The 27,121-nt window shown below is 38.9% G+C and overlaps 1 protein-coding gene across 2 annotated transcripts in view; it reads left to right on the forward strand.

Moving 5' to 3' along the window:
* GABRA3 (gamma-aminobutyric acid type A receptor subunit alpha3) overlaps positions 1-27,121 on the forward strand; it is a 386,743-nt gene that overhangs the window by 306,685 nt on the left and 52,937 nt on the right. For both annotated transcript variants that reach the window (XM_037059217.1, XM_037059218.1), the window contains one exon: positions 6,142-6,285. In XM_037059217.1, coding sequence (XP_036915112.1) covers positions 6,142-6,285 — 144 coding nt within the window. The remainder of the gene's footprint in view (positions 1-6,141; positions 6,286-27,121) is intronic.

Raw genomic sequence — 27,121 nt, forward strand, 5'->3', positions numbered from 1 at the left:
CTAACACTCCTTGTTTTCATATGCTTTTTGTCTCTGCTGTGTTGTTCTTTTTCTAGGAATATCCTTTCAGGTACAAAAAAGTGGCCTCATCCAGTATCTACTTTATGAATCCTTTTCTAACACCCAGCTTGGAGCAGAAGCCGTAGTTTCTTTAAACACCTTTTTTTTCCCCACTAGTATGTATACTTTTTATGTTCAGGCTTATACTATGATTATTATAAGCTGTCTCCCCCAGTAGATTGTGGGTACCCTGATGGCCATTATGGTGCCTTATTAACTATTGTTTATCAGAATAGGATGAGAGTATGAGAAAACAGTCAAGTAGTTTTAAACTTAAAAAATTATTTCTCTCTCTTCTTTATCTTCCATTATTTATGTCTTTGCTGGTTTGACCCCCATCACAGGAGAAGAGAATATTTTTCCTCCATAATTTCCTCTGTTACCATATATTTTCAAGTGAATTAAAACATTGCTTTTAGTATTAAGCAAGTTGCCACTATGAGCCCAGTGAAATTTATAAGATACTGGTAGCTTCAAAATTTATTGTCAAATCTATACTAGGCATGTTTGGATTTGGGGGCTAACACTCAGGATTGTCTGCTCAAGATACTCTGCTTAAGTTGAGATCAAGTAAAAAATTGCTTTTTTCTTCCCTTAGGGGTGGAAAATATCTTCTATACTCTACCATTTTTCTGAGAAAACCTGCTCTAGTTTTTACATTTTCAAACTCTTATGTATATTGGACAGAACATTGCCTTATTCTTTAGACAGGGAGTTACAAGCACTTACATAGCAAAGGTAAGAAAATATGTACAGCTGATTCTCTGAAGCAGTAGAACACAAGCACATACAAGGGGGGACTCCCCAAAACCAGAATTTATTTATTAAAATTGTGTATTTATTCTCACATGTTTAAACTTTAGTCACCTTCAAAGTGCTCTCCATTTGATGCAATACACCTATTGAGACTTTTTTCTACAGCTCAACACAGATTTAAACTCACCGATTTTGATGCCTTTTAGTGCTTCTGCTGTTTCTCGCTTCACCTATTTTACAGTGATAAAATATTTTCCTCTGAGGACTTTCTTCACCCAGGCAAACAAAAAAAGTTGCACAAGGTGAGATCAGGTGAACAGGGAGGGTGGGGGCACAGGAGTCATGCTGTTTTGGATCAAAAAGTGCTGAATATGCAGCACAGTGTGGGCAGGTGCACTCAATTAAAAGAGTCTTCAAAAAATTCACTGAAGCCAAACAGAGCCTCTTTTTTAAATTTAATTATTGTTCAAGTACAGTTTTATGTCTATATTCCCATCCCTGCCCACCCCCCAGTGCTCCCCACCTCCCTCCCATTTCCAACCCCCACCTTAGTTATTGTCCATGTGTCCTTTATACTTGTTCCTGTGAATTCTTCCCCCTTTCCCCTGTGATTCTCTCCACTCTCCCCTCTGGTCCCTGTCAGCCTGTACTGTATTTCAATGTCTTTGGTCATATTTTGCTTGCTTGTTTGTCGTTTAGATTCCTGTTAAAGGTGAGATCATATGGTATTTGTCTTTCACGATCTGGCTTATTTCACTCAGCATAATGCTTTCCAGTTCCATATAGACCAGTGGAATAGAACAGAGAGCTCAGAAATAAACCCAAATCTCTACAGTCGATTAATATTCAACAAAGGGGGCAGTAACATAAAATGGAGTAAAGATAGCCTCTTAAACAAATGCTGTTGGGAGAACTGGACAGCTGCATGCAAAAAAAAAAAATGAAACTTGAGCACCAACTTACACCATACACCAAAATAAATTCAAGGTGGATAAAAGACTGAAATATAAGCCGTGACACCATTAAAGTCCTAGAGGAGAACATTGGCAGGAAAATCTCAGATATTCCACTCAGCAATATTTTTACTGATACATCCCCTAGAGCAGGGGACATAAAAGAAGGAATAAACAAATGGGATCTCATCAAAATTAAAAGCTTCTGCATGGCTAAGGAAAACAGTATTAAAATAAAAAGAGAAACAACTGTATGGGAAAACATATTTGCCAAAGATACCTCAGACAAAGGTTGAATCTCCAAAATATACAAAGAACTTACTCAACTCCACTCTAAGAAGACAAGCAACCCAATTAAAAAATGGGCAAAGAACTTGAACAGACACTTCTGCAAGGAGGATATACAGAGGATCCAGAGACACATGTAAAGATGCTCAATATTGCTAGCTATCAGAGAGATGCAAATTAAAACCACAACGAGATACCACTTTACACCAGTCAGAATGGCCATCATAAACAAAGCAACAAACAACAAATGTTGGAGAGAGTGTGGGGAAAAGGGGACCCTAGTTCACTGTTGTTGGGATTGTAGACTGGTACAACCATTATGGAAAACAGTACAAAATATTCTAAGAAAACTAAAAATAAATATGCCCTTGACCCAGCAATTCCACTGCCAGGATGATATCCTAAGAATCCTGAAACACCAATCCAAAAGAACCTATGCACCCCAATGTTCATAGCAGCACAATTTACAATAGCCAAGAGTTGGAAGCAACCTAAGTGCCCATCAGTAAATGAATGGATCAAAAAAGTATGGTACATTTACGCAATGGAATTCTATGCAGCAGAAAGAAGGAAGGAGCACCTACCCTTTGCAACATCATGGATGGAACTGGAAAGCATTATGCCGAGTGAAAGAAACACAGCCTCTTATAATAATACCAGTTGGTACACTGATGCAAATGGGTTCCTAGAACACTCATGTAGTGGGGAAATCCTATACTACAAGGGTCCCATCTTCCAGAAGATAATTTTGGGGGGTTTGGGCATCTCCCATGTATACTAAAGATGGAAGGCACTGGGGAAAATGATAGGACATGAAATCACATTTCACCAATGGACTTGTTACAGTCTTTACTTAATAGTCTTAGAATCAATTTTGAATAAGAGCATGAGAAGAGTTTTGAGTAAGGTTTTCTTTCTTCTTGGTGATAGTAATTTAAGGATCTACAATTCCATTTGGGAGCCCTAGATACAACAGAGGCAGCAGAGGGTGCTTTGTTTCCAAGGCTGAATCACAAAATACAATAGCCATCTAAAGGAGAAAGTCTCTAGACCACAGAATGCACATTGGTGGTTTGCAGATGTGACTTACTTGATATATGCAGTGTTTGTAACCTTTAAAATTATTTGCCAATATTTAAAATTTGGGAAATGTTATTTAAAACTCCAGATTTGTTTATTTATTGTGTTTATTATTTATTTATTTATTAAAATGGAAAGTTCAATAGGTTCTGTGTTTAAATATATGCAGTAAGTGTGCTACTTGGAAATGCAATGATACATTAAGCAACAAACCTTCCATGAATCAAAATATTACACTTATTAAAATTTTTATTAATCACAGCAGAAATTTTATGGTAAAGTATAAATATTTCTGTCAGTGTATTGAAGAAATGACTGAAACCAAATGGGTCATATTATATGGAAAAATTAGATTTTATGTGTTATTTTATTTTTTAGGTTGTGAGAACATGAATATAAAAATACAATAGAGTTTTTATTGTATATAATATATATAATGATATATATAAATCATATATATATATATTATGATTTTAATGAGAATTTTTATGTGAATAATGACTTTTTGGCATATTTCCCATTACAAGCACATTAGGAAATGGTTTATTTTTGATATAGTAAAAAAGTCCAAAAAAGTATAATATAAACTAATTGTAATATAAACAATTAGTATGTGTGAGTAAGGGTTAATGCCAGATGTTATGAAATGTATATCCAAGTTGCAAGGTTTTGTAGGGACACAGAGTTTATATTTGTTCATTGTTAAACTCACTAGGAATTATTCACTTTGTGGTAAAATGTTTAGATAAAGCATATCATAGACATAACAGATGCCACCATGAGGTGGAAATTCTCCACTGACATTAACAGCCCAAAACAGATGAAATGGGTGAACAGTATACTAGTCAACTTTCCTTTATAAGCCTAAGTGCCAGAGTTAGGGGCAGATGCTCATCTAAAATATAAAACCCACAGTGCAAATAGTCAATCCATGTCTGGAAAGAAAAGGAGTCTCTCTTTTCCCTTGATATACTGAAATCAAACACCTTCACCCTTCATCCCCAATCCATTCCCTCTGCCCACACACCTATTAAAACTAACCTGATGTTGGAATGTTTAAAGATGTCCTGGAGGTTCCTAAGCCTCTCCTCATTTTTTTGAATTCTTATTTCTTCATTATGTTCTAGTTCTTTTTCCTGGTCCACTCCATTGATTTGAGTCCCAGTTTCCTTCCCATCACTACTGGTTCCCTGTATTCCCTTCATTTCACCATCTGAATTATAGGGGTACCAGAAGGGGAAAAGGAAGAGCAACAAGTGGAAAAGTTATTTGAACAAATAATAAAGGAGAACTTCCCCAATCTGGCAAAGGAAATAGACCTCCAGGAAGTCCAGGAAGCTCAGAGAGTCCCAAAGAAGTTGGACCCAAAAAGGAACACACCAAGGCACATCATAATTACATTAGCCAAGATTAAAATGAAGGAGAGAATTCTAGAAGCAGCAAGAGATAAGGAGACAGCACGTATATACAAAGGACCTCCCATCAGACTGTCAGCTGATTTCTCAAAAGAGACCTTACAGGCAAGAAGGGGCTGGAAAGAAGTATTCCAACTCATGAAATCCAAACACCTACATCCAAGATTGCTCTATCCAGCAAAACTCATTTAGAATGGAAGGTCAGATACAGTGCTTCTCAGATAAGGTCAAATTCAAGGAGTTCATCATCACCAAGCCCTTATTGTATAAAATGTTAAAGGGACTTATCTAAGAAAAAGAAGATAAAAAATATGAACAGTGAAAAGATAGCAAACTCAGTTATTAACAACCACACCTACAACAAAAGCAAACTAAGCAGGCAACTAGATCAGGAGTGGAACCATAGAAATGGATATCACAAGGAGGGTTAGCAACAGGGGAGTGGGAGGAGGAGAGGGGAGAAGGTACAGAGAATAAGTAGCATAGATGGCAGGCAGAAAATAGACAGGGGGAGGGCAAGAATAATATGGGAAATGTAAAAGCTAAAGAGCTTAAGACACAGGAACATGAACTAAAGGGGGGAATGTTGGTGGGAGGGGGTGTGCAAGGGGGAGGGGAAGGAAGGGGGGAGGGGAAAACTGTAATTACATAATCAATAAAATATATTTTAAAAAACTAACCTGTATTAAATTCTGTACTTGACTTTGGAATTCTTAATACAAGGCCTAACATTAACAGCCTGGTGTAGAAAAAAAAAGGTGGAAGGTTTGTGTTTTGAAAATAAGAGTGGTAATATGTTTTAAAAGAAAATAATAATTACTAATTATTGCTACTTCAATTTCAATTTTTTTAAGGATTTTATTTATTTATCTTTAGAGGGGAAGGGAAGGAGAGAGGGAGAGAAACATCAATGTATGGTTGCCTCTCATGCGTCCCCTGCCGGGAACTGGGAACTGGCCTGCAACCGAGGCATGTGCCCTTGACTGGGAATTGAACCGTGATCGTGTGGTTCGGAGGCCCGTGCTCAATCCACTGAGCTATACCAGCCAGGGCTCAATTTCAAAATTTTTATTTTTTTAACTTAAAATATTCCTAGTATGGGAAAAGAAAAATATTTTTCTTTATCTCATATGGTTATCTTATAATTAATTAAAGAATAATTATTACACTTCTGACAGTTAATTTTTCTTACAAATAGGCTGATTTACTCATTTAAGGCATTTCTCTAGTTCCTGTAGGTATTTAAATTTGTGATAACTACATTAGATAATATTTTATCCATCCCTCCCCTTGTCACTACTCTCTACACTGAAAGAGAAGGAGAAGTTTAACAGTTTATTGACAGTCCAAAAGACTGTGAGTCATTAATAGAAGAGACCACTTTGGGTTCCTTTCTGTAATAATCTGTAGTAGTTATACAATGATTGTTTATTAGATGGATGGAGAAATGCACTTCAGTTGAAGAGAGAGTACCTTCCCAAAACTCTTTTGGGATAGAAATTGTATTTCAGTCTCATGCATGTTTAGTATCAAGGATAATCATTTTTCTTTCCCTTCAACTTCTCCTTCTTGACTCCTTTCTGCCTTAGATGCATATACAACAGCTGAAGTGGTTTATTCCTGGACTCTTGGGAAGAACAAATCTGTGGAAGTAGCACAGGATGGTTCTCGCCTAAATCAGTATGACTTGCTGGGCCATGTTGTTGGGACAGAGATCATCCGCTCTAGTACAGGTATTTATTTTATTTAACAAGAATTTTTGTAACCTGTACCACATACCAGTCACTATTATAAGTGATGACAATAATTTATGTAATCCTCAAAATAGATTTATAAAGAAACTGAGGCAGAGAGATACTCAGTAGTGTATCCCATGGCAAAGCTATGTAATGTCAAAGCCAAGATCTGAATCTGTGCAGATTGGTTCCCAAATCCATGCTTTCAACCACCATGCCCTGCTCTCTCTTGGGGAGTGGATTAAAAGGTCAAAGAAATTAGGACTGAATTGTAGCAGAAGAGAAGTCAGATGGAATGGATCCTCAAGTTTTCATAAAGACATTTGCTTGACTCCACCAATGCTGAGGTGACAAGTTATTAACACCAAGAGAATCCAAGTACACATCCAGGAAGTCCAAGGATGAGCCATAAATTCTTTTACTTTTTAAAGATTTTATTTAGTTAATTTTAGATAAAGGGAAAGGGAGGGAGAATGAGAGGGAAAGAAACATTAATGTGAGAGAGAAACATCAACCAGCTGCTTCTTGCACATGCCCCACAGGGAGTGAACTTGCCACCCAGGTATGTGTCCAACCAAGAACTGAACTGGCAACCTTGAATTTGGGCAGGATGGTGCCCAACCAACTGAGTCCACTGGTCAGGCCTGTAATTATTTTCTTAAATAAACCACCCATCTGAGAAACAAGTCTGTCTGGCAAAGCTTGCCAGGTCCAATCAATGGCTCATCCTTGGATATTGATTAATACAACATAGGAACACATTCTGTAGCTTTAAATTCCTATTTAGAAACTGAATATCTGTTTAGAAACTGAAAATATTCAGGGGAATGAGGAAGGAGAAAACCTGATTCCTGACTAACCTTAGGGTATTTGGAAAAATAAAGTATATCTTGGGGCCTACATATCCTACAATATTTTTTTCCACGGAGGGATAAGAACTTTCAACACTTGTCTCCATGTAAGATCTATGAATCCACAATTATAAATGAATCATGGTATTCTTGTCCTTTTATTTCATTATCTAGACACTGCTGTTCCCTATCCTTGTGATGTTACAATATGTCATTTTGTCTATGTCATGTTCTCCTACCCCTGGACCAGAAGGGGTTACCTAAAAACATCAGTATTCGAAGTGGATTTAAAGAACAACAGGATTTAGAGATTTGGTATTTGGTATGGGGAAAGGCTATAGTTGAGAAAGGTAATACAATGGTGTCAAAAAGCTAGAGGTACATGAGTACATGACCTGGTGGAGAAGCTGGAGAAGATAGAAAGTCTGGGGCCTCAGGTATATGGGCTGCCCTCCTCAGAGAGGATTCTGGGGTCCCATGTGTGGAGTCAGTAGTGGCTGAACAAGGCTGAGTGGCCAGACAGACATTGTGTATATGGCTGGCCTGAGTCCAATGTCCCCTCCTTCCAGCCAGTGCAAGTCAGCCACTGAGGCCAAGTGTCCAACTTTGTAGGAAGTGTACAGGTGCCAGTGGGGGTGTACCAGGGCCACCTACACCCTGGTGCTTTGCTCCAAGAAGCAAAGGCTAGAGGCTTTGGAGCACAGGATCAGCAGGGCTACTATGTGGCTGAGGCTCAGATTGTGGCCTCATCCTCCACCCTCTAGAAGTGTTGGAAATGTGGCCTGGGACCAGCTGCTCAACCTCTCTGGGCTCCTTTGCTCATGGTGAAGCAGGGATGACAGTACACTACCTGCTAGTTGCTGACCTGCTGCTGGGCTTGCCCATCCTGGTCCCTGGACTGGGCACCTACCTTGTTAGCATGCTCAAGACCCACATCTTGGGGCCCCATGGAAAGGTAGGGCTGAGACCCCCATCCTGGTACTCAGGTCTTCTTGCACCTTCACTGTCAATATTCAGGCTCAGAGCACTCCCTTCCCCAGTCTCCTTCTCCCTGGGAACAGTGCTAGATAGCCTGGGTGTGGGGCAGGGAGGGAAGTGAGGTGAGGAGGTTGAGGGGGAAGCCTGAGGATGGGGAATTGTCTTCAGCACCTGCAAAGTGCATTCCTTCTGTCCTACTGTGCCTCTTGCCTTTGTGAGGGAAGCTAGCCTCCTGCTCCCTGGGGTGTTTCTGCATTGTGCTGCTGGGGCAGATGCTGCTGTGACCTCCTGACAGATCAGAATGAGGTCAGACCCTAAACACACCATCTGGTCTCTCCCCACACTGAGCTTGTGAGCAGAGGACCTAGGCTCCTGGAAGAGGCCATGTGTGCCAGAGGCAAGGTTCTGCACAGTGTGGCATAGCACAGGAGGCCTCAAGATGCCCAGGATATTGTCCTCCCCTCACCCTACCCACCCCTGGGATGTCCACCTGTCCAGAGGGAGATAATTCCCAGGGCCATTGCAGCTGCATTCATGTACTCTCCTTACATCCAGTCCCTCCTTGGCATTTCTCATCTAGTATCAGTTTAGCTATCCAAGTAGCCCCAGCTCCCTCTTCATTTGCTTAAATGACTGTTTGTTTAGTCTTTACCGTACAGGCAATATACATTCATGAAAATTAGAAATACAGAGAAGCAAAAAATAAAAATTAAAATATCATTTAATTCTTCCATCTGGAAAAATGGTGGCATCTTCTTAGAAGATTTTTGTACGTTAAGTGATTACTGAACTTTTTGGTGTATAACCCTTAAGAATGTTCCCCTTGCAATTTTTACATAATTGGGACCATATTATTGATACTGTTTTATGCTATTTTTATTTAATTTTATATTCTAAACATTTTTCTTATTGACAAATGTACATATAAGTTAATAATATTTTTAATTGAGATATACTTGAAATAGCATTATATTAGTTTCAGTTATATAACATGGTGATTGGATATTTGTATACATTGCCAAATGATTGCCATAGTAAGTCTAGTTAATATCCATCAACGTATATAGTTGTAAATTGTTCTTTCTTGTAATGATAACTTTTAGGATCTACACTCTTAGCAACTTTGAAATAAGCAATACAGCATTATTAACTACAGTTGTAATGCTGTACATTATCCCAGGTTTATTTATTTTATAACTGGCAGTTTGTACCTTTAGATCTCCTTCACCCATTTCACCCACTTCCTCCCCCTACCCCCAAACACTCCTATCTCTGACAACCACCAGTCTCTTCTTTGTATCTATGAGCTTGTGTTTGTATGTGTGTGTGTTTTGTATTAGATTCCACATATAAGTGTGATTATATAATATTAGTCTTTCTCTGTATGACTTATTTTACTTAGTATAATGCTCTCAAGGTCCATCATGTAATCATAAATGGCAAGATTTTCTTCTTTATGGCTGAATAACATTCCATTGTATATATGTGCCACATCTTCTTTATCCATTCGTCTATCCATAGATACTTAGGTTGCTTCCATACCTTGGCTATTGTAAATGATGTTTCAGCATATATGGGAGTGCATATATCTTTTTGAGTTAGTGTTTTTTGTTTTCTTTGGGTAAATACCCAAAAGTAGAATTGCTGCATCATATGGTTGTTCTATTTTTAATTTTGGGGGTAACTCCCATATTGTTTTACATAGTGGCTGCACCAATTTATATTCCCACCAACAATGCAGAAAAGTTCCCTTTTCCCCACATCCTCACCAATACTTGTTGTTTCTTGTTAGTTATAAATATTAACATTTTAATAATTAAGAGTAGATATACATTAATTATTACCTGTTTTACTTACTTTAAATTTAAAAAGAAAAGCATTCTTCAAGGCCACAGCATTGTTGACAATGATGTGATAAATGTTGTTATCACTGGGAAGTAATAGTATTGTGAAACTCAATAAAATATCTTCATTTTTAATGACCTCATATATGTGAATCATAACCCACTTAGTCAATTATTTACTATTATTTTCTTTGTTTTAATGTTAAATCAACACTGCGTAGACCTTTTTCCATGTAATATTTTGTTCCTGTGTAATTATCTGTGTAAGATAGAAACAGAATTATCAAGATTGTTATTTCAGAAAGTAGCCACATTTATAAAATTTTAGTACATATTAACAACTTGTCATTCTAAAAGGTTAAACAATTCACATTGCCATTATCAGTGCATAAGCATGCCCATTTCCCTTCACTGTTGGCAATGTATGTGTCACTGGTTGACTTATGTCCCCTCATGTGTTGAAGTTCTGATCCTCAGTACCTCAAAATGTGACCTTATTTGAAAATAGGGTCATTGCAGATATAATTAGATTATATCTTGAATTATTTTTAAAACATGATACAATGTACATCAGTAAAAGATAATTTAATATATTAAAATGTATTTGCATAATTCAATACTCTGTAAGAAGTACTGAGGAGGTTCTTTATGTTACTGTTTATTGGAAATATCTGCAGGATATATTGTTGAATGACAAGAAGCAAAGCACAGAACACTGAAGAGTAGAGGGATATGTTCATATAGGGATAATATTTCTAGAAATTTATACAAGAAACTATTAATTGTAGTTAAAGGAAGGAGAAATGAAGTGGGTGGTTTAGGGCAGTTATGAGAGGGAGATTTTCCTGCATACAATTTGATACTTTTTTATTTAGATTCCATATAAGTATTATTATATCACTTATATATATTATTTTTATGTCATTATAAATTATGGATATTCTTTTCTGAATTCTGATTATGCTACTCTATGTACATAATTGGATACAGCATATTAATGGGAAGCTGGGCCTGGGACAGACCTATAATTCATGGAAGTTCTATTTTGTATGAGTAGCTTTCTCAAATGCCGCCAATCCTCAGTATGAAGTAATTCTAAGAGGGCTCCTGCTCTTTGCTCCAGATATAAACATGTTAAATAAATGAATTAAATATTTCCAAATATGTGGCTAGTTGTTCACACCATTCCCTATTTCAGCACTGATTACATTTTCCCTCATTTGGAAAATTATTGCATTAATTTTCTAAGAGGAGAATTTGGATGTATGATCTCATTCTTCCATTTTTCCTAGAAATTTGACCATTTGTTAGAAAAAGTATATTACTGTCATTGCATATATTATTTCTTTAGACATGTAGCCTAGGTAAGTAAAGACAAAGCAGAAAATAAGAGAGTGAAAGAAACAAACAAGTCAGAGAGATGAGGATAAAAAGACTACAGAAGGTAAAAAGTTCAAAGAACACAGATAGTTGGAAGAATACCGAACATGAATTTAAGAAAATATATCCACTCACTTAGTATGAGTTAATTTGCCAAGCTCTTAAAGAAATCTCTTGTGTCTTTCATAGCCTTAGAAACTGGTTAAATTGTGAATGTATTTACATTGTATTCTCAAATATTTCACACTTAACACAGATGGGCCATAGTAGAATGTAATGTAAAAGTAGGAGAAAATTTCTCAAACTACTGAAAGGCTCATCCTTCATATTAAGACACACAAAGAGAGGCAGCAAGAGAGGCAATAAGAGGAGGAATAAATATGATGATCCCCTTTATGAAACTGTAGGGAATCCCCTTTATGAAAATGTATAGTTATTTAAAGCATTAATTTGATAAGCTGCTCTGTATTTCTGATCCATAGATAATAATTGATGAATATATATACATTATGTGTTTTATATTGTACCCTTGATATTTATACCTTTGATATTGCATGTTTTATATTGTAGTCTTTATTTTTCATACATAACACAGATGGCATTTAGTAATCTTAATAAGCTGAAACACAAGGGAACTTGGAAAAAATCTTATCTGATCAAAGCTTCAGTTCTCACTTAGCAGAAAAGAAGATGCAATGAGATACAAAATATCAGAGTTGTAGTTAACAAAATCTATTCAGTTAATTGATGCAATGAATTTATTTGCTAAGCTTTCTTAAGATATACTTGTAATTTCCCCCACAGAAAGTATCTAGGCTATGAATATGTATGGATGTGCTAGAGTAGCTTTCCATTATCCCTTTGTCTATTCCACAGTGGACTCAGACTGCAGTACCAGGTCACAAATGGGAAATCTTCCTAACTGAGTAAAAGGCTTGTTATCACTAAAAAAATTCTTTTTGTCTCTGCCCCATGTCCAGCTTTATTAAGGTATAAGTGAAAAATAAAGCTGTATTTACAGTGTGATTATAAATATAAATATAAAATCACAACAATCCAGTATCCATCACCTCACAACTATCTCTTGTGTGCATGGGTGATGAGAACACTTAAGTTCTACTCTCAGAAAATTTTAAGTATATAATACAGTATTATTAACCTTATTCATCATGCTGTATATTAGATTTCTAACATTTATTGATCTTAAAGCTGAAAGTTTGTACTTTTTGATCAACATCTCCCCACTTTTCCTACCTCTTAGCCCCTAGAAATCACTATTCTATTCTTTGTATGAATGCAACTTTTAAATTTTCCTTTTCTATTTTTTAAAATATATTTTATTGATTATGCTATTACAGTTGTCCCATTTTTTCTCCTTCACTCCCCTCTGCTCTGCACACCCCCTTTCACCCACATTACCCCACTTTAGTTCATGTCCATGAGTCCTACATATGAGTTCTTTGGCTTCTATATTTCCTATACTATTCTTACCCTTCTTTTGTCTATTTTCTATCTACCATCTATGCTACCTATTCTCTGTAACCTTTCCCCCTCTCTTTCTCTCCCCTGTTGATAACCTTCCATGTGATTTCAATTTCTCTGGGTCTGTTCCTGTTCTAGTTGTTTGCTTGGATTCCCTTCGTTTTTGTTTTAGGTGTGGTTTTTAATAGTGAGTTTCCTGTCATTTCAATGTTCATATTTTTATTTTCTCTTTCTTATGTAAATCCCTTTAACATTTCATATAATAAGGGGTTAGTGATGATGAACTCCTTTAATTTGACCTTATCCAAGAAGCATGTTATCTGCCTTTCCATTTTAAATAAAAGCTTTGCTGGATAGAGCAATCTTGGATGTAGGTCCTTGCCTTTCATGACTTTGAATACTTCTTTCCAGCCCCTTCTTGTGTGTAAGGTCTCTTTTGAGAAATCAGCTGACAGTCTTATGGGAACTCCTTTCTAGGTAACTATCTCCTATTCTCTTGCTGCTTTTAAGTTTCTCTCCTTGTGTTTAATCTAGGGTAATATAATTATGAACTGCCTTTGTGTGTTCCTCCCTGAATCAAACTTCTTTGGAACTCTCTGACCTTCCTGGACATCCTGGAAGTCTATTTCCTTTGCCAGATTGGGGAAGTTCTCCTTCGTTGTTCCTTCAAATATTTTTTTTGATTTGTTGCTCTTCCTATTCTCTTCTGGTACCCCTAAAATTCAGGTGTTGGAACATTTAAAGATGTCCTGGAAGTTCCTAAGCCTCTCCTCGCTTTTTTGAATTCTCGTTTCCTTTTTTAAATTTTATTTTAATTGTTGTTTAAGGACAGTTTTCTGTCTGAGGTATCATTGGCAAATACATGTTCCGATATAATTGGTTCTCTTTTTATTTTAATACTGTTTTCTTTAGCCACGCAGAAGCTTTTAATTTTGATGAGAAACCATTTGTTTATTCTTTCCTTTATATCCTTTGCTCTAGGAGACATATCAGTAAAAATTTTCCTGCATGAAATATCTGAGGTTTTCCTGCCAATGCTCTCCTCTAGGACTTTGATGCTGTCATGGCTTATATTTAAATCTTTTATCCACCTTGAATTTATTTTGGTGTACAGTGTAAGTTGGTGCTCGAGTTTCATTTTTTCTTTTTTGCACATAGCTGTCCAGATCTCCCACCACTATTTGTTGAAGAGGTTATTTTTACTCCATTTTATATTACTGCCCCATTTGTCAAATATTGAATGACCATAGAGACTTGGGTTTATTTCTGTTCTCTGTGTTCTGTTCCATTTGTACATGTGCCTGTTTTTACGCCAGTATCAGGCTGTTTTGATTACAGTTGCCTTGTAATACAGTTTGGTATCAGGTATTGTGATTCCTCCTACTTTGTTCTTCTTTTTCAGAATTGCAGCTGCTATTCAGGGTCATTTATAGTTCCATATGAATTTTTGAAGTGTTTGTTCTGTTTCTGTGAAGTATGCCATTCATACTTTAATAGGTATTGCATTGAATATTTAACTTGCTTTGGGTAGTATGGCCATTTTGATTATGTTAATTCTTCCAATCCATGAAAATAGTATATGTTTCTATTTGTTTGTGTCTTTATTGATTTCTTTTCTTCAGTATTGTGTACTTTTCTGCATACAGGTCTTTTACCTCCTTCGTTAGGTTCGTTCTTAGGAATTTAATTTTTCTTTTTGCTCTGTCGAATGGGATCTTTTTCTTGATTTCTGCTTCTGCTGTTTCATTTTTTTGTATACAAAAATGCCTTTGATTTCTGGATATTGACTTTGTATCCCGCTGTTTGCCAAATTCATTTACTAGGTTGAGCAGTTTTGGGGTGGAGTCCATAGGATTTTCTATGTACAATATCATGTCATCCGCAAACAGTGACAGTTTTGTTTCCTCTTTTTTGATTAGGATGTCTTTTATTTCCTTTTCCTGTGTGATCCTTGTGGCTAAAACTTCCAATACTATATTTAACAGAAGTGGTGAAAGTGGACAACCTTGTGTTGTTCCTGGTCTTACAGAAAAATATTTTAGTTTTTGCCCATTGAGTATGATGTTGGCTCTAGGTCTTTCATATATAGCCTTTATTATGTTGAAAAATACTCCCTCTATTCCCACTTTGCTGAGTATTTTTTATCATAAATGGGTCCTATACCTTATCAAATGCTTTTTCCACATCTATTGATATGATCATGTGTTTTTAATATATACATACATATATATTATTGATTATGCCATTACAGTTGTCCTATTTCCCCCTTCACTCCCCTCCATCCTGCACACCCCTCCCCCACCATTCCCCTTTTTTGTTCATGTCCATGTGTCACAAGTTCTTTAGATTCTATATTTCCCATAGTATTCCTGCCCTTCCCTCTGTCTGTTTTCTACCTACCATCTATGCTACTTATTCTCTGTACCTTCTCCCCCCTTCTCCTCCTCCCACTCCCCTTTTGCTAACCCTCCACATGATCTTCATTTCCATGGTTCCACTCCTGATCTAGCTGTCCTCTTAGTTTGATTTTGTTTTAGGTGTGGTTTTTAATAAGTGTGAGTTTGCTGTCCTTTCACTGTTCATATATTTTATTTTATTTTTCTTAGATAAGTCCCTTTAACATTTTATATAATAAGGGCTTGGCGATGATGCACTCCTTGAATTTGACCTTATCTGAGAAGCACTTTATCTGATCTTCCATTCTAAATGAAAGCTTTGCTGGATAGAACAATCTTGGATGTAGGTGTTTGGATTTCATGAGTTGGAATACTTCTTTCCAGCCCCTTCTTGCCTGTAAGGTCTCTTTTGAGAAATCAGCTGACAGTCTGATGGGAACTCCTTTGTAGGTGACTGTCCCCTTATCTCTTACTGCTTCTAGAATTATCTCCTTCATTTTAATCTTGGCTAATGTAATTATGGTGTGCCTTGGTGTGTTCCTTCTTGGGTCAACCTTCTTTGGGACTCTCTGAGCTTCCTGGATTTCCTGGAAGTCTATTTCCTTTGCCAGATTGGGGAAGTTCTCTTTTATTATTTGTTCAAATAAGTTTTCCACTTGTTCTTTCTCTTCCCCTTCTGGTACCCCTATAATTCGGATGTTGGAATGTTTAAAGATGTCCTGGAGGTTCCTAAGCCTCTCCTCATTTTTTTGAATTCTTGTTTCTTCATTCTTTTCTGTTTGGTCATTTTTGTCTTCCTTCTGGTCCACTCGATTGATTTGAGTCCCAGTTTCCTTTCCATCACTATTGGTTTCCTGTGCATTTCCCTTCATTTTAATTAGTTTAGCTTTCATTTGTTCCTCTAATTTGTGACTAAAATCAACCAATTTTGTGAGCATCCTGATCACCAGTGTTTTGAACTGTGCATCTGATAGGTTGGCTATTTCTTGGTCTCTTAGAATTATAGGGGCTTTGAGCTGTTCATGAGTCATAATGTTTTGGTCTGTTTGCACCTGTTATGTATGAGGGGTGGAGCCTTATGTGTTCACCAGAGCAGGGCGACCCAGTCGCTCGGTTGTGATGCTGTATGTGGGGTGGGGTCAGAGAGGGAAAAAATGGTGCTTTGCTCCACTCTCTCTCAGATTTCTGTCCCCTCTGCAGCTTCTCACAAGCAATTTGGTTTCCTCTGGTGCTGGTTCCTGGTTGTGTGGGCCCGTGTACTCTCCAGGACCCTGTGGGTCTTTCCATTGAACTCTCTGTGAGCCTGGAAGCTTCTCCTGGCACCTCAGCCCCCAAAGTCTTTCCAATTGGTTCTTTTAGGCTCTAATCTTCATCGCTGGGGCCCTAGCCTAAGCAATCTATCTCACTGTTCGCTCCTTCACTTGGTTTATCTATCTGCACACGAATGTGTGACCGCAGTCAGCCAGCCACGTTGCATCCCCACTGGGTCCGATGTTGCCAAGCCACGCCTGGGATCCACCAACTGCAGCTGCTTACACTCCTGGGTCAGTCCTACCAAACAATCTTTCCAGCCAGACCCCGGTCCACCACTGACTCCACCCCTCTTACCAGTCTGGCTGAATGGTTCATCATTATTGGGCTTCCATACAGTTCAATTTTCTGTATTTTGGCTGCGTTTTTGTTACTAAAACTTCTTTGTCTTTAAACTTAGTTGTGCGAGGAGGCACAGTGTTTCCACCTATGCCTCCATCTTGGCCAGATCATGTGATTTTTGTCTTTGGTTTTGTTTATGTTATGTATTACATTTACTGATTTGCAATTATTGAACCATCCATGCATCCCTGGGATGAATCCCACTCGGTCATGGTTTATGATATTTTAATGTATTGGCAGATATGGTTTGCCAGTACTTTGTTGAGGATTTTAGCGTCTATGTTCATCAGCGATATTGGCCTGAAGTTTTTTTCTCTTTGTTGTGTATTTATCTGGTTTTTGGATTAGGATGATGCTGGCTTCATAAAAAGAGTTTGGGAGTCTTCCATCATTTTGAATTTTTTTGGAATAGTCTGTGAAGAATAGGGGTTAGGTCTTCTTTAAATGCTTCATATAATTTTCCTTTGAAACCATCTGGTCCAGGGTTTTTGTGTGTTGAGAGTTTTTTGGTTACTACTTCAATTTCATCTGCTGTTATTGGTCTGTTCAGGCTTTCTGCCTCTTCTTCATTGAGTTTTGGAAGATGATATTTTTCTAGAAATTGGTCCATTTCACCTAGGTTTTAAAATTTCTCGGCATACACTTCTTCATAGTAATTACTTACACTCCTTTGTATTTCTGTGATGTCAGTTGTAATCTCTCCTCTTTCATTTCTGATTGTGGTTATTTAGGTCCTCTCTCTTTTTATCTTGATGAGCCTGCTTAAAGGCTTGTTGATTTTCTTTATCTTTTCAAGGAACCAGCTTTTGGATTCATTGACCCTTAGTAGTGTGGTTTTACTCTCTATGTCATTTTAGTTCTGCTTTCATCTTCATTATTTTTTTCTTCTAATTGCTCTGGGCTGTCTTTGTTGTTGTTCCTCAAAGTGTTGTAGACATAGGATTAGGTGGTTTGTTTGAAATATTATTGTCTTTTTTAGGTAGGCCTGTAGTGCTATGAACTTCCTTCTCAGGACTCTCTTCGCTGTGTCCCATAAGTTTTGGGTGTTTCTGAGTTCATTTTCTTTTGTTTTCAGAAACCTTTAATTTTTTTCCCTAACTTCATTCTTGAATCATTTGTTGTTTAATAGCATGCTATTCAATCTCCATGATTTTTAGTGTTTGGTGTTTTTTTCCCTTGCAGTTGGTTTCTAGTTTTAGTCCCTTGTGGTTGGAGAAAATGCTTGGTATGATTTCAATTTTCTTGAATTTTTTGAGACTTGTTTTGTGTCCTATCATGTGGTCTATCTTTGAAAATGTTCCATGTTCATTGTTAAAAAATGTGTATTTTGTTTCTTTGAGTTGAACGGCTCTATATATATCAGTTAAGTCCATTTCATCTAGGGCATGGTTCAATGCCACAATATGTTTGTTAATATTTTGTTTGGAAGATCTGGCCATTTTTGACAGTGGGGTGTTAAAATCCTCTACTATAGTTGTGTTGTTGTCAGTATTTTTCTTGAAGTCCTCTAAGATTTTCCTTATGTATTTGGGTGCTCCTATATTGGGTGCATATATATTTACAATGTTTATGTCTTCCTGGTGGATTCCCCTCTTGAGTATTATGAAGTGACCTTCTGGGTCTCTCGTTATGGCCCTTTTTGTGAAGTCTATTTTGCCTGGTATGAGTATTGCTACCCTGGGTTTTTTCCCTGTCCATTTGCTTAGAAAATTTGTTTCCAGCCCTTCACTTTCAGTTTCTGTATATATTTTGTCCTGAGGTGGGTTCTCTTGTAGGCAGCATATGTTTGGGTCATGCTTTGTTATCCATTAAGCTATTCTGTGACTTTTCATTGGAGCATTTAATCCATTTACATTTTTGGTTATTATTGATAGGTTCTTGTTCATTGCCATTATTGTACCTGTGTTCCTGTCTCTCTCTTTTACTTCCTTTCCTTAGAGCTGTGCCGTTAGCATCTCTTGCAGAGCTGGTTTGGTGGAGGTATGTTCTTTTAGACTTCTTTTGTTTTGGAAGCTCTTTATTTGGCCTTCTAACTTGATTGAGATCATTGCTGGGTAAAGTTGCCTTGGCTGAAGGCCTTTGGCTCTCATTAGTTGGAATATTTCTTGCCATTATCTTCTTTCTTGGAGTGTTTCCATTGAGAAGTCAGCTCCTAACCTTATTGGGGCTCCCTTGTATGTTACTTCCTTGTTGTCCCTTGCTGCCTTTAAGATTCTTTCTTTGTCTTGGAATTTTGCCCTTTTAATAATGATGTGTCTTGAAGTGGGCCTCTTTGGGTTCCTCTTGATTGGGACTCTCTGTGTTTCCTGGATTTGTGTGACTTTTTCTCTCATCCAATTAGGGAAATTTTCCATCATTACATTTTCAAATAGGTTTTCTATCCCTTGCTGCTGCTGCTGCTGCTGCTGTTCTTGCTGTTGTTGTTGTTTTTGTTCTTCTTCTTCATCCCTATTATATTGATATTATTATATTTTATATTGTCTTGCATTTCTTTTAATCCCTCTTCATCATTTCTGAGCCTCTTTTTCTTTTCTTTTTCTTTCTGTGTGTTTTTTTCTACTTTGTCCTCTAACTTGCTGATCCGATCTTCTGCTTCATCGATCCTGTTTTTTATTCCTTCCACTGTGTTCTTCAGTTCAGAAATTGTGTTCTTTATTTCCTCTTGGCCCTTGTTAATAGTTTCTGTTTTCTTTTTCATATTGATATAGTTTGCAGTAAGTTAATTGTAGTTCCCTGTAGTTTCTGGTAAGTGACTCTGCGCTCTGAGCTTCCTGGTAACCATTGCTTTGAAGTCAATACCTGATAGTTGACTTGCCTCTATTTCATCCTTCATTCTTTCTGAGGCTTACTCCTATCCTTTCATTTGGGGATTGTTTCCTTGTCTTCCCATTGTTTGTGAGACTCTTCTTGTTAGGTTCAACTTGTTATATTGATCTGTCCTGGCTCTCTGGGTTTATGGTGTGAACTTCTGTGGTAGAATATCTGTGAGATTCAGTGGTACAGTATAGTTTAGGTATTCTGGTGTTCACAGCTTCTACCTATTGTTTTTTGTGATCATTTGGAGGGGTAAGACAAAATGGTTTATGACAGCAGGATAGTATTGTGTGACATTTATAGTAGCAGCTGGCAGAGAAGAGATAGAAGATCCTTTTGCTATGTATAGTGTTAAACCTGATATTCTACCCAACTAGCCACTTTTTAGAAAGGATGGAAAGAAGATAAGACTCTTGCTGGGGAGGAAAGGATTGTGAGTTAGATGTAGAAAGCAGTGAGGTTATGCGAGGTCAGATTCTGAGGCAAGGTAAGTGTAAAGAATAGTAAGTAGGTGTCGTGTGTGAGAGAATAGAGTTAATTACTATAGTAATAGATTTCAAGAAATCGTAAAGTGCATTAAGATCTGGGAGGTGTATTGTGAAGTATTTACAATTGTATGGAACAGCTACTATTTACAGCAATATTAGAGCAACAATCCTATGACAGAATCTATGAGATGTAGATAAGAAGAGTAGGGAGTATAGGCCCTTGAATGGTGTACTAATGTCATGTAAGCAAAGTGAAAGACAGTAAATTAACAATATACTCTGAATGAGATAACAGGGGAAATCTGTCAAACGATACAATATTACCAGCTAAGCAAAGAAGACTATACAGAAAGAAGAGGAATACAAAAATATTATTAAAATAAAAGATGTAAGAATAATTAATAAATAATGTTACAAATGTGCAATAACTTGCAGGTTCTCTGTAATATCAAAGTGAAATTTGTCTTACTGTCTCAGCTGTTGGGATGCCCCCTCTTTGGGTCCAACTGTGGTCTTTTCACAGTTCCAGGTTTTTCTGTCTCCCTTGTGGGTATTTAACAAGAAAAAGGAAAAACAAAGAAGAAGGAGGGAAGAAGAGATAAAATTTGAAAGAGAAGAGGAAGGAATAAAACTAGAAGGAGGGAAAGAGAAGCAAAAGAAAATGAGAGATATAAAAGTAATAAGAATTGAAAAATTAAAAAAAATACTTAAAAAACAAAACAAAAAAACAAACAAGAAAGAAACCTCTTGTTGGTTTCAAGCTGGCCAAACTGGTTTTTCTGGTCTTGATGGCTACAGCAGGCTGCGGGGCAATTGGTATCAATTTTTTCCCTTCCTGTTCGGCACTCAGTCATCCTAGCATATACTGTCCCCAGGGCTTGCCTGGTGCCTCTCCACGGGGCCTTGGGTGTGAGATCCAGGCCTTCCTAAGCACTCGTTCACCCTGAGTTTATAGTTGTGGGCTCTGGGTCTCCTGTGTTCTGTGTTGTGCGCACTCACCCCAGGTTTACTGGTGTGTGCTCCAAGTTGTCCATAAAACATACTCTCCCCAGTTGCAGGTGCGGGTGTGGCCAGGCTATCTCTGGTCACCTGGTTCCAGCACCCACTCCTCCTAGGGCTATATGTGTGGGTGTCACAGCCCCTGGGTGTTTTCCACTTAGTCCTCACCCCCCTCTCTGCAACTTCAAGCAACCAGGTCTCTCCCAGTTCTTCTCAAACCTTGTTTGGCAAGGGAGGGAGTGGTTTACCTAGGTCTCTCCTAAGAGCCCTGTCGCAGACCCAGCCAACGCTGGGCCTGGGGCTGCAGCCTTCCTGGTCCTCGAGCTGATCCCTGGGCCATTATAGTCCTGAAGCACTCTCCTTACCATCTGGTTTTTCAATGTCCACTACAATTTTTGATATCCTATTTTTATATATGCTGTGATGCTGTTGGCTATTTGCTCTGTTCCTCTGTAGATCGGCTAGGTTTTTCTCATGTGTGTAGGGGGAAGTCGAATCTGCTCCCTCCTACCATACCACCATCTTCCCTCTGAATTCTTGTTTCTTCATTCTTTTCTGGTTGTATGTTTCTTTCTTCCTTCTGGTCCATATCATTGATTTGAGTCCAAGTTTCATTCCCATCACTATTGGTTCCCTGTACATTTTCCTTTTATTTAATTAGCATAGCCTTCTTTTTTTTTCATCTAATTTCCAACCAAATTCAACCTATTCTGTGAGCATCCTGATTGCCAGTATTTTGAACTGTGCATCTGATAGGTTGGCTATCTCTTCATCACTTAGTTGTATTTTATATGGAGCTTTGATCTGTTCTTTCATTTGGGCCAGTTTTTTTTTTTTGTCTCCACATGCCCGTTATGTATAAGGGATAGAGCCTTAGCTACTCATCAGGGCGGGGTAACCCACATTGCTGTGTTGTGATGCTGTATGTGGTGAAGGGGTCCGAGAGGGAACAGCGGTGCTTGCTCCACTGTTTGCCAGATCAGTCACTTTCTGCACTACCCACAGGGAAAGTGGGCCCTCTTGTGCTAATTCCTGATTGAGTGGGCTTGTGTACATACTATGACCCTGTGGGTCTCTCCTGTTAGTCTGGGAGTTTCTCCTGCTGCCACTGCCACCCGCACAAGTGTTTTCAATCAGTGGTTTGAGGCTTTATTTCCCCATGCTGGAACCCTGGGTTGAGTGGTCTGACTTGCTCCCCAGTTGTTCTTCCCAGTTTATCTGTATGTGAATGTGGGACCACCCTCTCCACCAGCCTCTGCCTCACCAGATCGCCAGCTGCTGCCTTGCTGCAAGTTGTAGCAGACCCTGGCCAGCAGAGTCCACTTGTTGTGGCTGACAGTGAGAATAAATGCACAGGTGACAACAATCCTGTGGGGGAAAAGGGAATGGCACAGCTACTCTCTCAAGGGGAGAGTGCTTATGGATGTCTCGGCCACTCCCTCAAGAGGTGAGCACCCTGACCCTTGCCTAGACAGGCTTTTATTGTTTTCTTGGAGTCTTACATCAGAGAAAGATTCATTATCTATTACATAGAATGTTATTGTCTATGTTTTAGGTACAATCAAGAAAATGAAAATAACATGCAGAGGGGAATGGGGATGAGCTTATTAGCTCTGTCCTTGGGAGAACTCACACAGGCTTCGGAAATTACCTTGAAGACAGGCAATATACACTTGTTGCTTTAGACCAGGGTGAGGGAGTCTTAGCAAGAGCCAAGCCATAACAATCTGTATGCATTTTCTAGGCCTGATTCCCATGGGAAAACTCAGTTTGAAGGTTTGGCTCCTGCCCACCACTTCACTTCTGTAGGTTTTCCATACAGAGCTGAGTCACATTTGCCAGACTTAAACAAACCAGTCCCCTACAGCAAGTCCTCTCCACCCGGCTCTCCCACTCCACCCCTCCTACCAGTCTGGATGAATGTGTCTTCTTTAAGTCCTTGGTTGTTGGACTTCCATACAGTTCAATTTTCTGTCAGTTCTAGTTGGTTTTTGTTTTGTAATTGTTGTTGTCCTTTTTATTTTGGTTGTGTGAGGAGGCACAGTGTGTCTACCTATGCCTCCATCTTGGCCATGTCCCCTGAGTGCAATGTTTTTAGATTCTGCATACAGGGGGTTGGGGGGAGGGGTGGGGAGAAAATACAGAAAACTGTAATTGATCAACAATAAAATAATTTAAATTAAAAAAGAAAAAATAATAAAAAACAAATAATATTATGCATCATTTTTCTTTCTCTGCCTGGCTTGTTTCACTTGGTATAATGTCCTCCAGATTCATCCATGTTGTCTACAAATGGCAGGATTTGCTTATTTTTCATGGCTGAAAAGTACTCTATTGTATGTATGTTTGTGTGTATGTGTGCACACTTATATATGTGTATATCTATATATAAATATATATTTTCACATTTTATCTATTTATCTATTGATATGCACATAGGTTTCTATGTTTTGGCTATTATGAATAATGCTGCAATGAACAAATGAACATGGGGGTGCATATATCACTTCTAGATGCTGATTTTATTTCTTTTGGACACATATGCCAAAGAGGGATGAATGGTTGTAGTATATGGTAGTTCTATTTTTAATTTTTTTAGGAACCTCCATGCTATTCTCCATAATAGCTGAACCAATTTACATGCTCACTAACAGTGACAAGGGTTCTCTTTCTTCTTGTCATTCTTATTATTTCTTGTTTTTTTGGTAATAGTCATTAGCAGATGTGAATTGAGGTTTTGATTGTGGTTTTGTTCCACAATCTCACTGTGGTTTTAATTTGCATTTACCTGATGATTAGTGATGTTGATGTACCTTTTTATGTACCCGTTGACTATTTGTATGTTCGTTTTGGAAAAAATGTGTATTCAGGTCTTTTGCCTATTTTTAATGGGATTATTTTGGGGGTTTTTTGCTATTGAGTTGTAGGTGTTTATATATTTTCAATAATAATTTCCTATCAGACATATGGTTTGCAAATATTTTTCTAATTCTGAAGATTTTATTTTCATTTTGTGCATTGTTTCCTTTGCTGTGTAAAGCTTTTTAGTTTGATATAATCCCATTTGTTTATTTTGGCTTTGTTTGCTTGAGCTTTTTGTGTTGGATACAAAATTTCATTTTCAAGACCAGTGCAATTTAAGGAAATTCTTTCCTATATTTTTTACTAGGAGTTTCATGGTTTTTGGTCTTACCTTTAAGTGTTTAATCCATTAACTGTTAATTACTGATTATATCACCTTACATGACACTCATATTTCTTCTCAATTCAGTGGGCTATGATGCTCCATTGTTCAGCAGGGCCACTAGGGGGCATTAGGTGATATCTTATTCTAGTTTTTGATTTGCATTTCCCAGATGGTTAATGATATTGAGGACCTTTTCATGTGTCTGTTGGCCATTTGTATGTTCTCCATTGGATGGGGGACTAGCTGTTTTAAGCTACTGGGCACCCTCACCACACCAGCAGCTTTGGACCATAGGCTACCTTCCTCATACTGTAGTCTATGAAGCAGCAAAACAGCTGGCCATGGGCTTTTCTAGTGAATGGGGGTACTTTTGCCTGCAGGTTTTGACCCGCAAGAGTCATCCTGACTTTAGAAGTGGGTGCTTCCAACCCCAAGCCACACGGGCAAAGGGTTTTGACTCCCAGGAGACACCTTGTTGGAGGACATCACCACCCAGGGATAGCCTTGTCTGTGGGTGAAGTAGGGACATTGCAGCCCCCAGTCCATGCATATAGCAAGATTTGTTCCCCAGGGATCTCCCTCCAGGCCACGTGGCCTGCTGGTTTGGATCTTCAGGGACCACCTTGTGGAAGGACAGTGAAGTTACCACCCCCACACTGTGCTAGTAGGTTTTGATACCCAGGGGTTGCCTTCTTGTCAGGTGGGTGTACTGTGGCCCTAGGCTGTGTGTCCCAGCATGCTTTGTTCCCAGGGAATTGCCCTGTCTGCTGTAGGTGGGTAGCATTGATGATTCAAGGCAGCAGGTTTTGGCTCCCAGGAGGTCACTGTGTTTGTTGATGGGTGGGGTTGCTGTGTTTGCTGAAAGGCTTCACTGCCACTCCCAGTCTTCACAGCTAGCAGGCTTGAGACCCAGGGATTGCCATATATACCAACAGCAGAGATGGCACCTCAGGCTGTGCTTCCAGCTTGTAATATTCCCCAGGAATTGATTGATCGCCTTGTGGATAATGGGGACACTGCCAACTCCAGATCGTGTGGCTAGTGTGTTTTGACACCCAAGGGTCACTGTGTTGGTGGGCAGGGTCACCTCCACCCCCAGGCTGTGCAGCTGGATTTGATTCCCAGGGGTTGCCATGCACATGGCAGTTCCAGTGGTTTGTCTGACATGTTTTTTTTCCTCAGGGAATTTGCTTTGTCTGCAATCAGCAGGTTGCCTTGCTGCCTAGGCCTCCATGTAACCAGTGAAGTTTTACTCCCAGGGGTTACTGTATTTGTGGACAGAGGGGCCACTTCCCCCAGGCTGGGGATGGATGAGTTTTTTTCTCCAGGGATCACCTTGTTGGCAGGTAGGGTCACTGTGGGTCCAGATGGAAGTCATTACTGCACAGACAGGTGTTTTGACACTAAGGGATCACCTTGTGCATTGGTGTGGGGGGGTGTCCCCACCTCCAAGCTGTGTAACTATTTTGATTCCCAGAGATTGTCGTATAGTTTGGACAGAGGGTTTGCCACCTTCCTGCTGTATAGCTGGAGGATTTTGATCTCCAGGAATTCCTTATGGGTAGGCAGGGGTGGGTCTTCCATGCCCCCCAGGCTTCATGGCCTGTTGCTTTTGACCCTAGGGAGTACTGTGTTGGTGTATAGGAGTGGCAATAACAGGTGTTGTCACCACCAGGAAGGTTTGCAACCAGCTGGTTTTGACCCCAGGGATCATCTTGTCATTGTACAGAGCAGCCATGGGTTGTCTGGGCAGTTTTTTTCAATTGAATTTATTGGGGTAACATTAGTTAATCAATTTATACAGGTTTCAGGTGTACACTTCTATAATACATCATCTGTATATTCTATTGTGTGTTCACTACCCCAAGTCAAATTTCCTTCCATCACCATTTTTGTCCCCTTTACCTGATTCTACCATCCCAACCCCGTTTTCCCTGTGGTAATCACCATATTGTTGTCTGTGTCCATGAGTTTTATTTTCCTTGCTTAATCCTATCACCTTTTTGATTCCTGGGGATGTCGTGGGTTGGCGGGTGGGTACACCACCACCATTAGGCTGTGCAGCTGGCAGGTTTTAACTACCAGAGGTCACTCTTTGGCCACATCAAGACAGCAGAGAGTGTGACCTATTTGATTGGCCCACTGCCATTGGACAAGGTGTCTGTTGGAGTTTTGCTGTTGGCCAGAGCTGTGCTGTTGCATGGGGCCTCTGCTTGCCCTTATCTGGTTGCCAGAGCTGCAGACTGCTGACAGAGGTTGGATTTCTAACTAAGCAAGACTGACTGCTGGACTCTGATCAGAAGAGATTGATGACAGGGACTTGGTACCACTGACAAATCTGTAAACTGATGGCTGTAATTTCCACCACTCCTCTCTTCTTTGTTCTTAGCTGGCCACAAGTGGTTTATCCTTGCCAATTCCCCCAGTGTTCCCCATGAAGCAAGACAGAAGTAGGTCGGCAAAGGGATGCCCCAAAATGCTGGACGTTCATATCTGTCACACGTTCTCCTTTTCCCACTAGACAAACTGTAGGCCCAGCTTACAAACCCCCTAGGTACTTACACAAGCTTGTCTGTGGGAGGGAAGAAGGCAGCAAAGTGAACCACTTCTCTTGCCCTTCTAGTGTGGCTTTGTTTTATGCTCCAAAATGGTACTTCTGCCTTACATCCTGGTTCTAGGATTTTCAAAAAGGCATTCTTGTCTGTGGATAGTTGTTAATGCATATTTTTGTGATTGGGTACTAGAGCTGGGAGGTCTTATT

Source organism: Sturnira hondurensis, unplaced genomic scaffold (assembly GCF_014824575.4).
Source record: "Sturnira hondurensis isolate 20B ecotype Veracruz unplaced genomic scaffold, ASM1482457v3 Scaffold0010476, whole genome shotgun sequence".
NCBI lineage: Eukaryota > Metazoa > Chordata > Mammalia > Chiroptera > Phyllostomidae > Sturnira > Sturnira hondurensis.